Here is a 19482-nt window from a genome sequence, read left to right as displayed (position 1 = left end):
AGGTAAGGCACCTGGTCTGGATGGGTGCCATGCAGAATGTCTAAAAAAAGGAGGTACAGTGATAGTGGACTGGCTGGTGAGGTTATTTAATGATTGCTGGAGAGAGGGTAGAGTGCTGGAGGACTGGAGGAGTGCCTGTATAGTTCCACTTTACAAGGGAAAAGGGGACAAGTGTGAATGTAGTAGTTTCAGAGGGATTAGCTTGTTAAGTGTAGTTGGGAAGGCTTATGGGAGGATCTTGATTGAGAGGATTAGGAGAAGAACAGAGGGAGTAATTGGTGAGGAACATTGTGGATTTAGATCGGGTAGAGGTCATGTAGATCAGATTTTTGTGGTAAGACAGATATGTGAGAAAGCTATAGGAAAGGGAAAGGATGTTTTCTGGGCCTTTATGGACCTGGAAAAGGGTTACGACAGGGTAGACAGAAAGGCACTGTGGGAGGTTTTGTGGATATACGGGATAGGAGGAAAGCTTCTAGGAGCTGTCAAGAGTTTTTATGAGAGTAGTAGAGCTTATGTCAGGATTAGAAATGGAGAGAGTGAGTGGTTTGAGGTAAAGGTGGGACTTCGTCAAGGATGCGTTATGTCGCCCTGGCTGTTCAACTTATACATGAATGGGGTAGTGCGAGAGGTAAATGCAAGGGTAGTAGGCAAGGGATTGGAGATGGTTAAAGAAAATGGAGAAAAGTGGGAGGTGAGCCAGCTGTTCTTTGCGGCCGACACTGCACTTGTGGCAGGATCGGAGGAGGGATTGAGGAAGTTGGTGACAGAATTTGGGAGAGTGTGTGATAGAAGAAAGCTGAAGATAAATGTGGGTAAAAGTAAGGTAATGAGATGTACAAGGGGTGAAAGTGGCAGTAGTCTGGAAGTGAGCATTAAGGGAGAGCGACTGGAGGAAGTGGATAGTTTTAGATACTTGGATGCAAATGTGGCAGGAAGAGGTGGAGTGAAGGTGGAGGTAGAATGTAGATTGAGAGAAGCAAGTAAATGCCTTGGTGGATTAAAAAGTGTAATGAGGAATAGACATTTGGGAATGGATTCTAAGAGGAGACTGTATGAAGGAGTGATTGTGCCAACAGCACTATATGGGGCAGAAACATGGAACATGAGAGAGGAAGAGAGAAGGAGTTTGAATGTGTCTGAGAAGTATGATGGGGGTTACTAGGCTGGATAGAGTGAGAAATGAGGTGAGGAGGAGAACAGGGGTGGAAAGGGAGTTGGGAGATAGGGTTGATGAAAGAGTATTAGGATGGTTTGGACACATGGAAAGAATGAGTGAGGAAAGACTAGTAAAAGAGGTGTGGAAGGCAGATGTGGAGGGAGTGAACATGAAGGGACGTCCTAGGATGAGGTGGATGGATGGGGTGAAGGGGGCTTTGGGGAAGAGGGGAATGTCTGTTGAGGAAGGATGGGAGAGGACAGAAGACAGGGGTGAATGGAGAATGGTTGTATATGGATGATGTTGTGATGCATGAGGTGGAATGGGCGGGGGAATGGGGGGTGAGGTAGTGTGTGTGAGCAAATTTTGACGCAGCCCGAAGGGATTTCTCCCCGTCTTCTCCTTTATGCATGGGGGGACGGAGAGGGGGGGGGGTCGCCAATTTAATGAAGCGGCCTTGCTGTGGATGTGCTGTGTCTTGCGACACTGCTTCTGACCCAGGGCAGTGGACAAGGTGCAGGTATGACCCATCATCCAGGAGGTGCCAAGATGAGAGGGAGGGTGGAGGGGGTGGAGTGTATTCAGGGATGGAATGGGTGGGAATGATTTTATGCCTTTTCATTTTTTGGCTTCCTCCCTTGTAAGGGGGAAAAAGCCTTTGTATATATATGTATGAAAACAGGAAACTTTCATTATTTCAGCCTTAGCTGATTTGTTAGACTTTTTGAGGTGCTGTAGTGGTGTCTTCCAATTCCTTGAAGAAAGGCATTCCATGTTGTATTGTATCATGGTAAATTGGTCTGATTACATTTCATCTACCATGTGCATATTCCAAAAGTTATATTTTCAAATTTCACCAGGTTTATTTTTCACACCATTCATTTTTTATTCCGTGTACCTTTGACTTCCTTATAACAAATATTTTCCTATTCTTCTTGATACAGTACATCTTACAGTATATATTTGTGTCATTACAGGTGATATCATTGGTAGGGAGTGTGCTGCATCGAGAGGAGGAAAGTGAACTTTCAGGGGATGAAGAAGATATAGATGATGAAGATAAAGACAAGGTTTGTATTCTAATTGATAAAAGAAAGAGTTTGTTTGTGTGTGTCATTCTAAAGGTTAGTACAATTAGTGTCCAGTTCGTTGCCCCATAGCACTTAGGAATAGAAGTCTTGTATGAGCTATTTGTTGTACTGTAATAAGTTATGCTAGGTAAAATGTGATGATTTAGTGTAGATGAATATGAAAAATGTGCTTTCAGTGCATTTCTATTTTTTCTTTTCTTTTCAATATATCTGAATCCTTTTCAATATTAGCTTTTAGTTGTGGCTAAAAATATTGAATTTGATCATTTCTTATAAATATTTCAGTTTCTATAAATATAGTATATATTCTGTCACAGCTGTGTATGTTTATTGAAATGTTTCCTGTACATTGTTTGTAATATATTTAATTTGCCTAAGTAGATGTGCAGTAGCAATAGAAGTCATTCCAAAAATTTAATTTATATGAGCATTGAAACAGAAATTATATTTTCTGCCAACAAGCTTTGTGTGTGGTAGTTCTAACAACAACATATGATTTAATCATAGTTAATAGTCCCTCAAAGGACTAGTTCCTCCATCAAATGGGATGGACCATTGACAGGTACCTGCAAGGGTGGCTCTGTAAGAAAAATGAAGAGAGATTTATGTCCCTGGCTACTCATCATTAGAATCTGTCAGCATCCTCACCTGACTGGATTCAGGCTCTCTGTCCATCATCTTTTTCTATATTTCCTCGACTTTTTCCTATGTCGAGGATTGACTGCATGAGTGTTATGCAGTCAATACGTGAGGGACTTTAGTGATATCCCTATGGACCAAAGTCACACAGCATTCTTTTGATTAGAGATTAATTTGTACTCTTGTTATTTCTAATATCCCTCCTTTTTGTTACCCTCCTTAAATCTCTCCTTTACCACCTTTGGGACTTCACCTCTTCAGTGCCATTTTGTTGACTTTTGTAGCTAACATGAATGAATTCCATGATTACTTGAGATTCTTTTTGGAAAAAATATTATAGCTTATTTTTTCTTTATCCTCATATTTTCTTGCATACAAAAAAATTCTTGTATACAAAAAAGTAGTTTGTATAAAAAAAAAAAAGGAGTGGAGACGGAGGTGGATTATAGATTGGAGAAGCAAGTAAGTGTCTTGGGGGATTAAAAAGGGTAATGAGAAATAGACATTTGGGAATGGATGCTCAGAGGAGATTGTATGAAAGGGTGATTGTGTTGACAGCACTGTATGTGGTAGAGACATGGAATATAGGAGAGGAAGATTTTAAATGTGTTCGAGATGAACTGTCTGAGAAGTATGGTAGGGTTTACAAGGTTGGATAGGGTGAGAAATGAGGAGGTGAGGAGGAGATGCCGGGGTGGAAAAGGAGATGGGAGATTGGATGAATGAAAGAGTATTGGGATGGTTTGGACACATGGAAAGAATAAATGAAGAAAGATTAGTAAAAGAAGTATGGAAGGCAAAGGTGGATGAAGTGAACATGAGGGGGCAACTGAGGATGAGATGGATGGATGGGGTAAAAGGGGTGTTCAGCAAGAGGGGAATGTCTGTTAAGGAAAGAAGGGGAAAGGCATAAAATAGGGGTGAGTGGAGAATGGCTGCGTATGGATGATACTGTGATGGAAGGGAATGGGTGGGGGATAGGGAGGTTGGGCAGTGCTTACATGTGAATTGTATTTTGACACAGCCCGAAGGGATTTCTCTCTGTCTTTAATGTGTCTGCATGAGGGGACAGAGAGGGGAGACCACCAGAATGATGAAGTGGCCTTGCTGTTGATGTGCTGTGTCTTGCTGCATTCCTTCTGTAGTGAACAGGAGTGGAATGGACTTTGGCTATCTCCCTTGTAAGGGGGAAAAGCCCTTCGTATATCTACGTATATACAAAAATATATTGAATACTTAGCAGTGGAAATTATACCCATATGTCAAAAATGACAGCAGTTTCAGACATTTGTCCATGCCTGAATATGGAATTTTTGTGACACAGATTTAAGAAAATTATTAATTTCCTATAAAGTAATTATAATTAATATGAACAATCACTCTACCAAAGTCTAAATGTATGTGATGGTTGATATATTGATTTATCATGTTCATAGCTAATTTCAAGAAATCATAAGAGGTTTTTTGAATGACAAGAAATCATAAGAAGTTTTTGGAATGACAAACTAGCAACTGTTTTGTAGTAGTTTGTGTTGTTGACTCTGTATGCATTTTTTCATTCTAGTTATTATTATACATGTGTGTTGATTAAGTTTATTGATGATGTGTTTCCTTTACCAATACAACAGAACCAGAATCCTGAGGTAAGGCTATGATGGAGAACTTGGGGCTGTATATGAAAACAGTTTCAGAGGTGAAGGGTGAATGGTAGGAAAGATTTTGCTTTGGTGATGGGAGTGGTGAGGAACACTGATTTTCTGCACCTAGGTTATAGATGCATTTTATTTTTATGTGAGTGTTGATTTCTTTAGACATTTATTTGCAATACCAGCAAAGGTAGTAACAATAACACAGAAAGTGTAACAATGGCATGATTGCTTCTTCTGTACTTGATTAAACAGAAGATTATATTAAATATTCATTCACATATTTAATCTTCCTATACATGTTTTAATAAGTTAACAGTAAGACTAAAGTTACTTTTTTATCACTTTACATAGAAGGAGTAGTACATGTAAATGATTTGTTCCATAATTTCATTGTCTTTATTAACGATCTGTGTTAGTAATGGGCTTTCTTATTTGATAAACACAAAGCACATTTTCAAGTATTCAAACTAGAATAACTACAATGAAGACATACCCAGTATATGATAAATTTGTAAATAGAACCAGACATACAGGAAAGAATTTTAGATGTCTTCATGGTTTTAAAAGTTTGTTTATAGTGGAATAAGACCCTGTCTTGAATTATCATATAGAAGTATGTGGCAGAAAGACATATGTGTAGCCAGAAAGTTGTAGAATGAAATGAAAGTGAGGAAGGAAGACATCATTGAGGGATAATAGGAAATATAGAAAAATACAATCTTCAGAAATGCAGATATCATGTTCAGTACCATGAGTGAGCTGGGAGCAGGGTATGGAGACTCATTTGGCAGGATGACTTGAACCATGTAGCAGTAATTGTGTATGTATAAAAGGACAAAGATGTGGTATGGAGGGTTTAGGGGAACAAGTATATACAAGATGGGTGAGGGAGGTTCAATAAATTCATTGCCCCAGGTGTTTCTTGTAGGAGACTATCAGCTCCCAGGTAACCAGCAACAGCCATCGGATTGGCCCATCTGTCACTCAAGAAAGAAATATTGTATTGTTGTTTGGGTAAGGCTAGAGTAAAGTGGTGTAGAATAATGTGTTCACTGTCTTCTGTGTGGTGATTGCATCTGGGGCAATTGGCTTCTGTGGCTAGGCCTATTCTGTGTTGGTAGTGTTTTAAAGCTGGATGGTTGCATAAACATAGTCATGCCAGTGTAGTTCTTGTTTCTTATGGCAGGAATTTATTTGAGTGTGATATTTGAGGATTAGTCTTTGAGTGCTTGTTTTGTGATCTAAGTACTGGTATGTTTATTTTTTGTAGGGATGTGTAGCAAGGTATAGGTGATAGATCATTATAAATGTTTGAGTAGTATGCTTTTTGTGGGAATGAGGGCTTCTGCATAGAACTATGTGCTTATCATTTCTATGTTCTGCTCTATGGGGAGGATTTTTGTTTCTGTGTGTATACTCTATTGGGATGGCCACAGATTCAAACTACCCTAGATGCAACCACCACACAGAGGACACAGAGCACCTCAGTCTACAGTGCCTCACACTTACAATCCCATAGACAGTAAAATATTTCTTCCCTGAGTGACTTACAGGCCTGCCTTGTGGCCATTGCTGGCTAATTGGGAGCTGTGGGTCTCCTGCAAGAGAGACCTGGAGCAACAGACTGACAGATTTTTACTTTGCTGTGTGTAGTTTAACATCTAAGTTGTTGGAAAAAAAAAGTTCTGGTTTAAATTAACAGGACAAGGAAATTAAAGGAGAAGCAAAAAATGGAGTTGAAAAATTGATAAAGAAAAGTTACCATAGCAAATAAGAAAATTAGAGGAACATGATAGGACTACATACAAATTTAGAAATTTTGTAGGTAGTGAGGAGTCTAGAAAAGAGTGTACAATCTATAATTATAGGATATAACTGCATTCATATCCAGCCATCTTTGTGATGGGCCCAAGAGAAATCTTAATTTCATTCTGTCATAATTCTAATTTCTGGCAGAAAATTATACTACCAAACTCTAATTAAGATAACTTTTTATAACTTCAGGATTTTTATGCATTAAAATGCATTTTGCCTTGTAAATAATTTCATTTTAGTTGTATGTCCTGTATTCCAATTTCTCCCCAATTGCATGTTGCTGTTGTTTTAGGAATATAAATTGAATGTTGAAAAAAGAGTACTTCAAATACTGATGATTTTGGAATCCCATTGTAACTGAATGGATAGGTATTATTAGTATGACTGTTTTAGTCAAAACTGAAACCATTTGGTCATCAGAATTATGTTTTCCATTTATTAAATGTGATCTTATCAACATCAGGAACAAACATAAGGTACCTGCAAGTGGTTGTCCTGTGATATGAACATCTCCCTCCTGCTGCCCATCTTTAGAACCCATCAGCACCCTTATCTCAGTCTAGAGGTCCCCAAGGGGCTGACAAAGTTTCTGAATCAAAACCAAGATGTCTTAGTTTCAACTCTTGAGTTGTTGTTTTTTTTCAACATTTGACATAAAGAGGGCTGACAACCAGCAACTGCTCTCCCGCTATCACTACAAGCTGGTGACAGAAACAGCCCCATATTAATACAATATAGACAACAAACCAACGTTTCTTCTCAGAGAGATATACACAAGAGTCTTAGAACTGTTGTCAGCTGCTCTGGGGTTATAGGTGTCCAGTTAGGGAGGCAGCAGTTATTTTTATTATTGTCAGAAATATATATAGTTTTTTGTATAAATGCACCTCTTACAAACATTAGATTTTATCTCACAACCATAGAGGTCTGGGTTCATTCACTATTGGGAGCCACAGAGTGATGGATATCTGTAACAAACTGGACAAAACAATAGTGTGTGAAAAAACTGTCCATGAATTTAAGAGCAAACTAGACATTGCAAGATACAAAGACAGGACACCATGAGCATAGCTGCCCTTCCTGTAAGATACAACTAGGTAAATACACAGACAAATACTTGAAATGGAAAGAAATGATAAGTGGTGTTCCACAAGGGTCGGTGCTGGCTCCAATCATGTTTGCCTTATACATAAATGACATGGTTGAAGGAGTTGAATGTTATATGAATTTCTTCGCAGATGACGCCAAAATATTGAAGAAAGTAAGAACCGAAGAGGACTATGATTCATTACAATCAGACCTGAACAAAATCTGGAAATAGACTCAAAAGTGGGAAGTGAACTTCAGTATAAAAAAAATTTAGCATAATGGAGTTAAGAAAAACTAAAAAGAGATTTTCAAAAAATTATAAAATTGGTGAAGAAGAAATAAAAAAAAGTGCACTCATAAAGGGACCTTGGAGTAATAATCAGCAAAGACATGACACCGGATAAACATATAAACAAAATAGTCAGAGAAACCTTTAACCTATTTAGGTCAGTGAAAGTGGCATTTGATTACTTGGATGAAGAAATGATTAAAAAGATATTAGTCACATTAATTAGACCAAAAATCGAATACACAGCAACACTATGGACACCCAGTACTAAAAAACAATATAAGGAAATTAAAAAGAATACAAAGAGCAATGACAAAGTTGGCACCAGCTCTTTCCAAATTAACATGCAAACAAAGATTATCAAAATTGGAACTACCAACACTGGAACAGAGAAGAGAAAGAGATGATCTACTGACTATATTTAGAATCATGAAAGGAATGGAAATCCTTGATAGGAATTATTTATTAAAAAATGACAATGGAAAAACAAAAGGTAATGAAAAGAAACTCAAAAAAAGATCTCCAGATTAAAGATGGGAGGGGTTTAAAAGGTCATGGAAGTAAATGAAGAAAGACCTCATGTTGAAAGGATATAAAGTAATACAGTTTTCCACATATATTTATAAATAAGTGGAATACCTTATAAGGTAATATAGCCCAAGCTCAAACAATATATGAGTTCAAATCTAAATATAACTGGAAACCAAAGATATAGTTAAGTTGTAACCATACAGGAATTTGAGTGTAGGTATGTTAGAAAATTAGAGAATAGGAGATGGAACTCAAGTGTTGCTCCTTTCCTGTATACTACAGTTAGGTAAATACACACACACACTCATGCAGTATATATGGATATGTATATGGATATATATATATGTATATATATATGTATATATATATGTATATATATGTATATATATATATATATATATATATATATATACATATATATATATACATATATATATATACATATATATATATACATATATATACATATATATATATACATATATATATACATATATATAGATATATATATATATATATGCATATATATATATATATATATATATATCATATATATATATATATATATATATATATATATATATATATATATATATGTGCATATATATATATATATATATATATATATATATATGCATATATATATATATATATATTTATACACATATATATATGAAAATATATATATATATATATATATATATATATATATATATATGCATATATATATATATATATATATATATATATATAATAATATATATATGCATATATTGTAGAACCAAAAAGGGGGGCATAAATAAAGTTAATTGAAGAATATCAAAACAGATGACATACTCTTCACAGTCTACCATTTTTATGTATTTTTCTGACTTTATGCAGATTATTTTAGTATTCAAAGTCATAACATGCACATTGGCTTTGTGACAGCTAAATTCTTGAGAAAAGCTTGAAGTTTTCAGGATCTTTCTCAACTGCCTTCCCTTGCTTCCACGTGCACCTAGTTCTTGGTGAAGCCAAGGACCCCACAGCAGATATATTATATCTACTTATCATGAAATTTAATGTGTAGTTGAACATTACTTCATGCTTTGCCTTTATGTGTTTACATATTTGTCACGCTGATTTTTTTTTATGCATGGTAGATATTTCTTCTTCATTTATTTTAGTATGTGTCCGTGCGTTTTTTTTCTTCACTTCTAAAGGGATTTTTTTTTACCTAGCAACTGACTTTTCTTTAATTGCTTTGAGTTTCATATATTTGTAATTTGTGTGTTGTACATCCTAACATTTTTGAAAAAAAAAAAAAATAGAATATTAGAATGTGATTGTTTTCTTGTTTCACAGAAAAACAGCAACTGTTAAATAATTTCTATTCCATCAGGAGGAGAAAAAGAGCTTGAAGGAAAGGTTACAAGCAATTCAGGAGGTGACAGCAACAGTGCAGAATGCCATTGGGTTCATTGCGTCCATAGGGGAAAGCTGCAAAAAGTATGTCATATAATCATTTTATAAATTATTTTATTAAAATAATGTAGTGGGATTTATATATACAGTAGGTTAAGACATTATGATGAGCAGGTGAAGGAGAGTGAAAAAGAACAAGTCTTGATCAAAGTTTTATTCCTGACTAATTTCACACAAAAGTAATGTTACAAGATGAATATTGTCTATTTACCTGTATGCCTCTCCCAGTTAACCAGACATCTAAATAGTACTGTATACAATGATACAAAATACAAAGGTTAATACATCATCCCTGAATTTTAAAATTACTGTCCACCTCCCAGCACTTAATATATTGCTTTTCATTGTCATTTCTCTCAGAATATTTTCTTTGAATCTAGTTCTCAGTTCTTCCTTTTCAAGTTCTACTTTCTTTGAAAGGATCTCTCTCTTTTTATCTTTCCTCTCCTAAACAAAAAGTCTCCAACCATTACCAGTTGTCATGCCCTAAGCTCAGTTTTTGTGTGTTACATCAAACTCTAAAACAGAGTTTGAGTAATTCATACAATCCAGAGTCTCAGAGAAGAATCGCCCCTTTATAGATACATCCAACACGCCAGGATAAAGAAAGAAGATATACAAAATCACTGAAATATTTATTAACACAACTAGTGAGAATATCTCTTACTTACAAGTACCGACAATGCGCAGAGGTCGAGTGCGGAGGGAGCAGCGTGGGTGACCTCACCCCCTGATTTATACCCCAACCGCACAACACAAGTGCTATTGCCCAATGCCAACTTATCTTAATATACATTTCCTATCCCTATCCACCCAACTCCACACATCCATTACTTCCTTTATTTATGCATGGAGAGGGTTCACAATAATTCCCTAGCTTATACCTTAACCTACAAGACAATGAGGTAGAAAAGGAGGGGAGGCACTACTTCGCCTTCTTCTCGATTCACGCGCCCCTTGACCTCAGCTAGCGGGCGGCGTTGGCTTCGTATCACTCCGCCGCTTGCCTACGAGAGCTTTCGCGCGCGTTCCAGGTCAACGGCCTTAGTGGACAAGGAGTCATTGTTCATTCTCACACAAGGGGTAGCATAACACAGTGTAATTATGCTCAAGGAATAAATATGTCACATCACGAGTATGAACCCAGTGTGACGTGACATACATCCCCCTTCACCAAAAAAAAATGTTCAAACCTGCGAAGCGAGGGTTGAACATTTTGTGTCTGGGCGTGATAGGGCATCAGCGATCATGTTACTCTTCCCTGAAATATGTTTAAGATTTAAATCGTGACCCTGGAGTGCTAGCGCCCACTGAGCCAACCTATCACTCTTAGTCTTCCCTTCTATAATGTACTTAAGAGGATTATGATCACTAAGGACTATTACCTTACCATCTAAAAACACCTGGAATTTCTTTAGCGCTAACACGAGGCTGAGGGCCTCCTTCTCAATTGTGGAATACCTAGTCTGATAATCCTTGAGGACTTGAGACATAAAAGAAATAGGTCGCATGGAACCATCCCTTTCCTGAGCCAACATGGCACCTACAGCCGCTTGGCTTGCATCGCATAAGATGAAAAAGGTCTTGCTATAGTCAGGAGCCACCAAGACGGGACGACTTGAGAGAAGCCTCTTGCACTCATCAATAGCTGCATTTGCGCCTTCATTCCACCTGAAAGGGTTACAAGAGAGCATGCGGGTCAAGGGAGCGGTCACATCAGCGAGGTTTGGACAATACCTTCTATAGTAGTTCACCATACCCAAGAATCTTCGGATCCCCTTCTTCGTCTTTGGGACCTGGAACTCTGCAATGTCCTTCACCTTAGCTTCCACTGGTGAGATGCAATTCTGGCCAACTTGGTGGCCCAAGTACTCGATGGTACTCCTGCCAAAGGAGCTCTTTTTCAAATTTACGGTGAGATGGGCTTGGGCCAACCTGCCAAGCAACTCCTTTAGCCTGTGAAGGTGATCCTCCCAACTGTCAGAGAAAACTACGATGTCATCTGAGTAAGCCTTGACACCGGGTAACCCCTCAACTATCCAATTGACCAGGCGCTGGAAGGATGCTCCGCTATTCCTCATTCCAAAGGGGGTAACTTTATATTGAAAGTGCCCTTGTGGAGTAACAAATGCGGAGACCTCCGATGCTCTACTTGTAAGGGGGATTTGGTGATATCCCTTCATTAGATCCAGCTTGGACAGGAACCTAGCTGCTGCAACCTCCTCAATGAGGTCATCAATTCGTGGAAGGGGGTAGGGGTCTGCCTTGGTCACAGCATTCAGACGGCGGTAGTCAACACACAATCTCCACTCACCTCCGGGTTTCGGAACCAACACAGCAGGCGAAGCCCAGGGGCTCGTGCTTGGTTCCACCAACCCTTGTTCCATGAGCTGCCTGACTTCCTCCTCCATGATTCGCTTCTTCTGGGGCGACAGTCTATACGGGGCTTGCCTCACGGGTTTCGCTCCATCTTCTAGGACGACGTCGTGGTGTATCGCCTGTGTAACGGTGGGGTATGGGGAAAACACATTGGCATTCTCGCGTAGCAGCGCTCTGACCTCTTCCCGCATTTCTCCCTCTAGTGAGGATAAGGACTTCTCCTCCGCCTCACTAGTGTTTGATCTGTCCAAATCATAGAACAGATTTAGGTTATCAATGTCTGAATCCAGGCTTCCATCATCTCGTCCCATCTCGATTACCCCAATTGCACCCTCTTCTACCATTCCCCTGAACTCTTTAAGGAGGTTAATATGTACTTGTTGGACCCCAGACTTTCTCATTGGATTTATTAAGACATAATTATGGCCCCCTTTCCTTTCAAGTACCTTGAATGGTCCCTCATATTTTGGATGTAATGATGATCTTTGAGGGGATAGTACAAGCACATAATCCCCTGCCTTGAATTCCCTCTTAACCCCTTCCATACGGTGCCGCACACGTAGGCGTCATGAGGAGCAAGTGGATTCGCGACGCTGCCATATCGGCGTCTTGATTATATTTATTGTAGTCGCCCCTGTGTTTTTACATTCTCCCAAATGCGCCCTGAATCCCATTCTCTGTGGTTTTCAAAATTCGCGGGTGAAAGAGAGAACGATCGATATAAGCGGTGATTTAAGGTCCGTACTGAAGTGGTTAACAGCTTTCCTATCATAGTATTCCTTATAATTCCCCTGAGCATTTTCAAGGTTCCTTTTGGCTATTTGCCTAATTTTCCTCAGTTTTTCAAAATTTGCACCCACTAAATTAGCGTATTTGACATCTCCCTCTGAAACCCTAGACAAAAGTTGTTCATACAGGGCAGCGAGGGGCTCCCTCGGGGCCCTACCGAACATTAAGTAGAAAGGGGAAAACCCTAGTCCCTCATGCGTGGTTATTCTGGATGCATATAATAAAAGGTCGATACCCTCATCCCAGTCCTTCTCAAATTCCAAGATGAAGGCTCGGATCATGCGTTTCAAGGTTCCATGGAACCTTTCAAGGCTCCCCTGACTTTGGGGATGATACGCTGAAGCGACTACATGCTTTATATTGAAGTTCTCCAGAGCACCCTTAAAGATCCCACTTAGAAAATTTGTGCCTCTATCACTTTGAACCTCCCGAGGCATACCCATTTTACTAAAATAAGACATTAGGGCCTTTGTTATTGTCTTGGCCTTAATATTTGACAAAGGGATCGCTTCAGCGTATCGAGTAGCTATGCACATGATGGTGAGGAGGTACTGTTTCCCTGACTTGGTCTTTGGGAGGGGACCTACACAATCGACAACCACTTTGGAGAAAGGTTCCTCAATGACTGGTACTTGGCACATAGGAAACTTTCTCGGAGTATCATTGGGTTTCCCCGTTACTTGGCACACCGCACATTGATTGATTAGTTCCTTGATATCCTCTGACATCCGAGGCCAGAAGAAGTGCGCCGATATGGCCTGTTTGGTTTTTGAGATCCCAAGATGGGCGCATGTGAGTTCATGTGCGATCTCAACTATCTTCCTTCTCATCGCCCGCGGCACTACAATTTGTAATATATTATCCCCTCCTACCTTATCAGGGGTCCTGTGTCTTCTCAGGATCACGCCGTTTTCAACGATGAATGCTCCCCTGCCATTCTTCTCCTCCTTTTCCACACTTCGGCGTATATCTTCTAACCCAGGATCTTCATGTTGGAGTCGGATGAGTTCTTCCTTGCCCATGGCCATCCCATGGATAACTTCCTCGGCCAAGGGTTCCTCTCCCTGGCCTTCCGCTCCTTCCTCATTCGTTGTCAGTCTTACTTCTCTCCTCCTGTGTTGGGATTCTTCTGAGGATGCGTCTTCATGGATATGGTCGAGCAGGGGGTCTAGGTCCAATTCCCCTCGTTGCTCCTCCTCTCGCGCCTTCTTGGCTTGGCTCCTGGTGATGAGGGCCACAGGATCTGCCATCTCAGCTCTGCTGCCGTCATTCTGGGTGTGCGTCAGTTCGGGTAGGGGTCTATCTACAGTCTTGAGTCGAATAGGGACCGGTTTGCCTATGTCATTTCCTAGTAGTACATCTATTCCCTTCACGGGGATTTCTGCTACTCCTACCTCTACATCTGCTGTCTGACCTTCTAACTCCAATGACATTCTAACTAAGGGCGATGATTTTGTCACTCCTCCTGCTAGTACCATAGAGAATTGACCTATACTCTCCCCTTCTAGATCCGGTATCAAGTTTGGCCTTATGATGGTGCGGGCTGCCCCTGTATCCCGAAGAGCCTTCACAGCGATCTTCTTCTCACTCCTTCCTATTCCTATGTTAGCATCCTTCACATAGGGCAACCACTCCGGGCTTACTTCCCTGCTGCTTGTCTCGTCTATTCTACCCTTTCCTATGGGGTTATATGCTACCTTCCCCTCGGTCCTTTCACCATTCTGCCCTGGTTTCTGGTCTTGTGTATCCTCGCTGTATTTCACCATGGGGCAACTCTCCATCCCTTGATCCAGCTCCTCATGAGGGAGGCACCCTTTTCCCTTTTCCGGGCGTAACTCTCTTTCCTGTACACAGAAAATCCCTTGTTTGGACTGCTTCTCTCCCATCTCTTGCCTGTAGGTTTGCTCAGACCACCTAGCAAAGCATTCCTGTAATCTGTGCCCGTACCTTCCACACCTGGGACACCTTTGTGTCTTCCTCCAATTATCTCCTACCTGAGGTCTAGCATACCTTTGGCTCGGAACCGCATTCGCGCCTCTATATTGTCGAGTGGTACTTCCTTTTTGACACTGACTTTCGTTAACCCGCAACGAGAAATTCTCAGCAAGCCTAGCCGCATCCATTAAGGTATCACATTTCTGCGTGGTGACGTGCAGTCTAGCTTCATTGCTTAGCGTGTTTATGAATTGTTCTTTGACAAATACTTCTAATACATCCTCAGCACTGACCGCATTTTCAGCACGCATCCATCTCGCGAGATCGCCCTTTAGTTTCCTGGCCATGGCGACGTAGCCCCTGCTGACATCCTTTTCCTCTTCCCTAAACTTCTTCCTGAAGTACTCCGGGGTAACCTCATATACCTTTAATATTTCATCTTTAATCTGACTATAATTATAGACTCCCTCCCCGTCAAACATATTATACACTGCTAATGCCCTAGGGGGGAGGCTTGATCTTATCATGACTGGCCAAATGTTCTTTCTCCATCCTAATTGTTTAGCCAGGCCTTCAAATGACGAAAAAAACAAATCTGGGTCCTCTTCATTAAATTTAGCTATAATGTGAGAAGCTTTAATGATATTGTCGATGTCATTTCCCCCACTACAGGTCCCCGCTTGTTGGTGAGTGTGATGTCCTGTTCCACACCCACTCGTGTCCCCCCATGTCTCCAGTCCTCTCCTAGGATAATATTCGTTCCCCGATTCTACTCTGGGATCCCTACCTATCCTAAACCTGTCCATATCGTCTATCATGTCGTAGTAGTTTCCCCTCTCTTGTGGGAACCGTTCATAACCAATCCTATCTGACTCCATACTATATCTTCTTCCCATTTTTGGGGTCTCCCTACCTTCCTCTCTATAATAGTGTCTACCTGTTTCTTGTGGTGTGTCCGGCCTTTGTCTGTATGTATATTCCCTTTCCTTACTGACTAGTCTACCCCCTGATCTAACCTCACTTTTTCTATCTTCTATGTCATAATTTCTGGATTGGGGAACTTCCCCATAATAATGAATTTCTGTCTCTTGCATCCTACGTATGTTCCCTTCTACTTCACCCTCACTAAAATTGCTCCTTGCATTATAATACCTAATGCTGTCATTTTCGTCTTCCCCCAGTTCGAAGTATCTCTCGCTCCTTAGCCTCCTACTTTGTTCGAATTCTATATCACCAGTGTGAGGGCTCCCTCTCCTGCTTTCTATGTCACTTTCCCCTTCTCTCACCTGTGGGAATCCTTCAAAACTAGGGCTACTCCTAGAACTAGCTGGGGTGTTTGGGTAAGACATCGTATAAAAGAAAGAAAACAACTACAATACCATAGGTAACGCGTTGCTGAAATGTAAACAATGAAGCCAATCTGCTTGCGTTTGTATGATCGATCACGGTTTTGATCGCTTGGCGGCTTGCGTTTCTACTTGAAAATAATTTCTCAATGCTTTTGCATACACTAATTCCTCTATCTGGCGGCGGAGTGTATCCCGGACGGGCCACCATTTATGTCATGCCCTAAGCTCAGTTTTTGTGTGTTACATCAAACTCTAAAACAGAGTTTGAGTAATTCATACAATCCAGAGTCTCAGAGAAGAATCGCCCCTTTATAGATACATCCAACACGCCAGGATAAAGAAAGAAGATATACAAAATCACTGAAATATTTATTAACACAACTAGTGAGAATATCTCTTACTTACAAGTACCGACAATGCGCAGAGGTCGAGTGCGGAGGGAGCAGCGTGGGTGACCTCACCCCCTGATTTATACCCCAACCGCACAACACAAGTGCTATTGCCCAATGCCAACTTATCTTAATATACATTTCCTATCCCTATCCACCCAACTCCACACATCCATTACTTCCTTTATTTATGCATGGAGAGGGTTCACAATAATTCCCTAGCTTATACCTTAACCTACAAGACAATGAGGTAGAAAAGGAGGGGAGGCACTACTTCGCCTTCTTCTCGATTCACGCGCCCCTTGACCTCAGCTAGCAGGCGACGTTGGCTTCGTATCACTCCGCCGCTTGCCTACGAGAGCTTTCGCGCGCGTTCCAGGTCAACGGCCTTAGTGGACAAGGAGTCATTGTTCATTCTCACACAAGGGGTAGCATAACACAGTGTAATTATGCTCAAGGAATAAATGTCACATCACGAGTATGAACCCAGTGTGACGTGACACCAGTACATTATATACCAGCACTCTCTCCACTTATTATTTTACAATCCTTGACTTCCTTTAAATGTCTTCTGCACAATTATTAGCCAAGTAAATTTTCCTATCCTATACTCCTATATATCATGTAATCCTCCTTTCTATAGAAAGTGTTGATCATTGCCATATTTAAAATTATGGCAGTTAGCGACACTTTCTCTTTTAGAAGACCTTGGATGAAACTAGTGAGGAATAAAACTGCAAGAAAATTTATAACAAATAAAAGTAGGAATATTTTGATGAAAACTTAATGGTACGAAACCCAACTGAAATGTATATTTTTGCTTTTTCTTTTGTCAATATAATTTTTACAGATGTCACCCATTATTAACCTACTTATCTTATTTCTTTCCCCAGTACCTTCAACTTTTCTGTCCCGTTTTTGTCATGGCTAGCCATCATATGCTTAGCAGTTGGTGCCGTTTTATTGTATTACATCCCAGTTCGCTACCTGGTCATGTTGTGGGGCATCAACAAATTCAGCCGCCAGCTTCTACGACCACACTCCATGGTCAACAACGAACTTTTGGACTTCCTATCACGTGTGCCTGATGATGAGGAGTTGGTAAGATGTCAAAAAATTTATGTAGTTTAACTCATTTCATATGTTACTGCTTCCATGGCTGAATAAAATTGTCTATTATTAGTCATAATAAAATCTGGAGAAGGCATTATCATCCTGAAAGAGTTACCAAAGGCAATCTTTATCCATTGAAGGAGTTTTCCTTGAAGTCTTTCAGTATGTTCTATTTTTTACAAAATTGAATTATATGGTTTTTATTTTTTATGCAATTGTGCCAATGGCACTGTTTGGGGCAGAGATTTGGAATTTAAGAAAGGTAGAGAAGAAAAGTTTAAATGTGTTTGAGAAGAAATGTCTAAGTATGATAATAGTTACAAGAACAAGTAAGTGAGGAGTGCTGGGATGGAAAATGAGATGGCAGATAGGGCTGTTTTGGAAAGAAATTAAGATATTTGGAAAGAAATTAAGAGAGGAAGAGGAGGCGAATCAAGTAGAGAAGAAAAGGTAAAAGGTGCAGATGGAGAGATGATAATGGAGGAGAAGGCAGTAAGGGGAAAATGGGCAGAATATTTTAGGGAGTTGCTTAATGTGAAGGAGGATAGGGAGGGAAAGATAGCTGCAGTGGGAAATGCTAAGAAAATGACCGTGATGAGTGAGGAAAATGGAGGAGAAATAAGGAAGGATGAAGTGAAGGCAGCAGTTAAGATGATGAAAGCAGGTAAGGCACCTTGTCTGGATGGATGCCATGCAGAATGTCTTAAAAAAGGAGGTATAGTGATGGTGGACTGGTTGGTGAGGTTATTTAATGTTTGCTGGAGAGAAGGTAGAGTGCCAGAGGACTGGAGGAGTGCGTGTATAGTTCCACTTTACAAGGGAAAGGGGGACAAGTGTGAATGTAGTAGTTTCAAAGGGATTAGCTTGTTAAGTGTAGTTGGGAAGGCTTATGGGAGGATCTTGATTGAGAGGATTAGGAGAGGAACAGAGGGAGTAATTGGTGAGGAACAGTGTGGGTTTAGGACAGGTAGAGGTTGTGTAGATCAGATTTTTGTGGTAAGACAGATATGTGAGAAAGCTATAGGTAAGGGGAAGGATGTTTTCTGGGCCTTTATGGATCTGGAAAAGCCTTACGACAGGGTAGACAGAAAGGCACTGTGGGAGGTTATGCGGATATACGGGATAGGAGGAAAGCTTCTGGGAGCTGTCAAGAGTTTTTATGAGAGTAGTAGAGCTTGTGTCAGGATTAGAAATGGAGAGAGTGAGTGGTTTGAGGTGAAGGTGGGACTTCGTCAGGGATGCGTTATGTCACCCTGGCTGTTCAACTTATACATGGATGGGGTGGTGCGAGAGGTGAATGCAAGGGTAGTGGGTCAGGGATTGGAGATGGTTAAGGAAAATGGAGAAAAGTGGGAGGTGAGCCAGCTGTTGTTTGAGGACGACACTGTGCTTGTGGCAGGATCGGAGGAGGGATTGAGGAAGCTGGTGACAGTGTTTGGGAGAGTATGTGATAGAAGAAAGCTGAAGATAAATGTGGGTAAAAGTAAGGTGATGAGATGTACAAGGGGTGAAAGTGGCAGTAATCTGGAAGTGAGCATTAAGGGAGAGCAACTGGAGGAAGTGGATAGTTTTAGATATTTGGGTGCAAATGTGGCAGGAAAGGTTGGAGTGAAGGTGGAGGTAGAATGTAGATTGAGAGAAGCGAGTAAATGCCTTGGTGGTTTAAAAAGTGTAATGAGGAATAGGAATCTGGGAATGGATGCTAAGAGGAGACTGTATGAAGGAGTGATTGTGCCAACAGCACTGTATGGAGCAGAAACATGGAACATGAGAGAGGAAGAGAGAAGGAACTTGAATGT

At 40.3% G+C, this 19482-nt stretch overlaps 1 protein-coding gene across 2 annotated transcripts in view; it reads left to right on the top strand.

The window, feature by feature from the left end:
- Mctp (multiple C2 domain and transmembrane region protein) overlaps window positions 1-19482 on the top strand; it is a 302695-nt gene that overhangs the window by 271349 nt on the left and 11864 nt on the right. For both annotated transcript variants that reach the window (XM_076198654.1, XM_076198655.1), the window contains 4 exons: window positions 2137-2229; window positions 4518-4532; window positions 9647-9753; window positions 17464-17671. In XM_076198654.1, coding sequence (XP_076054769.1) covers window positions 2137-2229; window positions 4518-4532; window positions 9647-9753; window positions 17464-17671 — 423 coding nt within the window. The remainder of the gene's footprint in view (window positions 1-2136; window positions 2230-4517; window positions 4533-9646; window positions 9754-17463; window positions 17672-19482) is intronic.

This window comes from Oratosquilla oratoria, chromosome 15, assembly GCF_046742065.1.
Source record: "Oratosquilla oratoria isolate Oo_2021 chromosome 15, ASM4674206v1, whole genome shotgun sequence".
Taxonomy (NCBI): domain Eukaryota; kingdom Metazoa; phylum Arthropoda; class Malacostraca; order Stomatopoda; family Squillidae; genus Oratosquilla; species Oratosquilla oratoria.
Note: the sequence above shows the minus strand (reverse complement) of the source record. Positions and strands in the feature narration are given on the sequence as shown.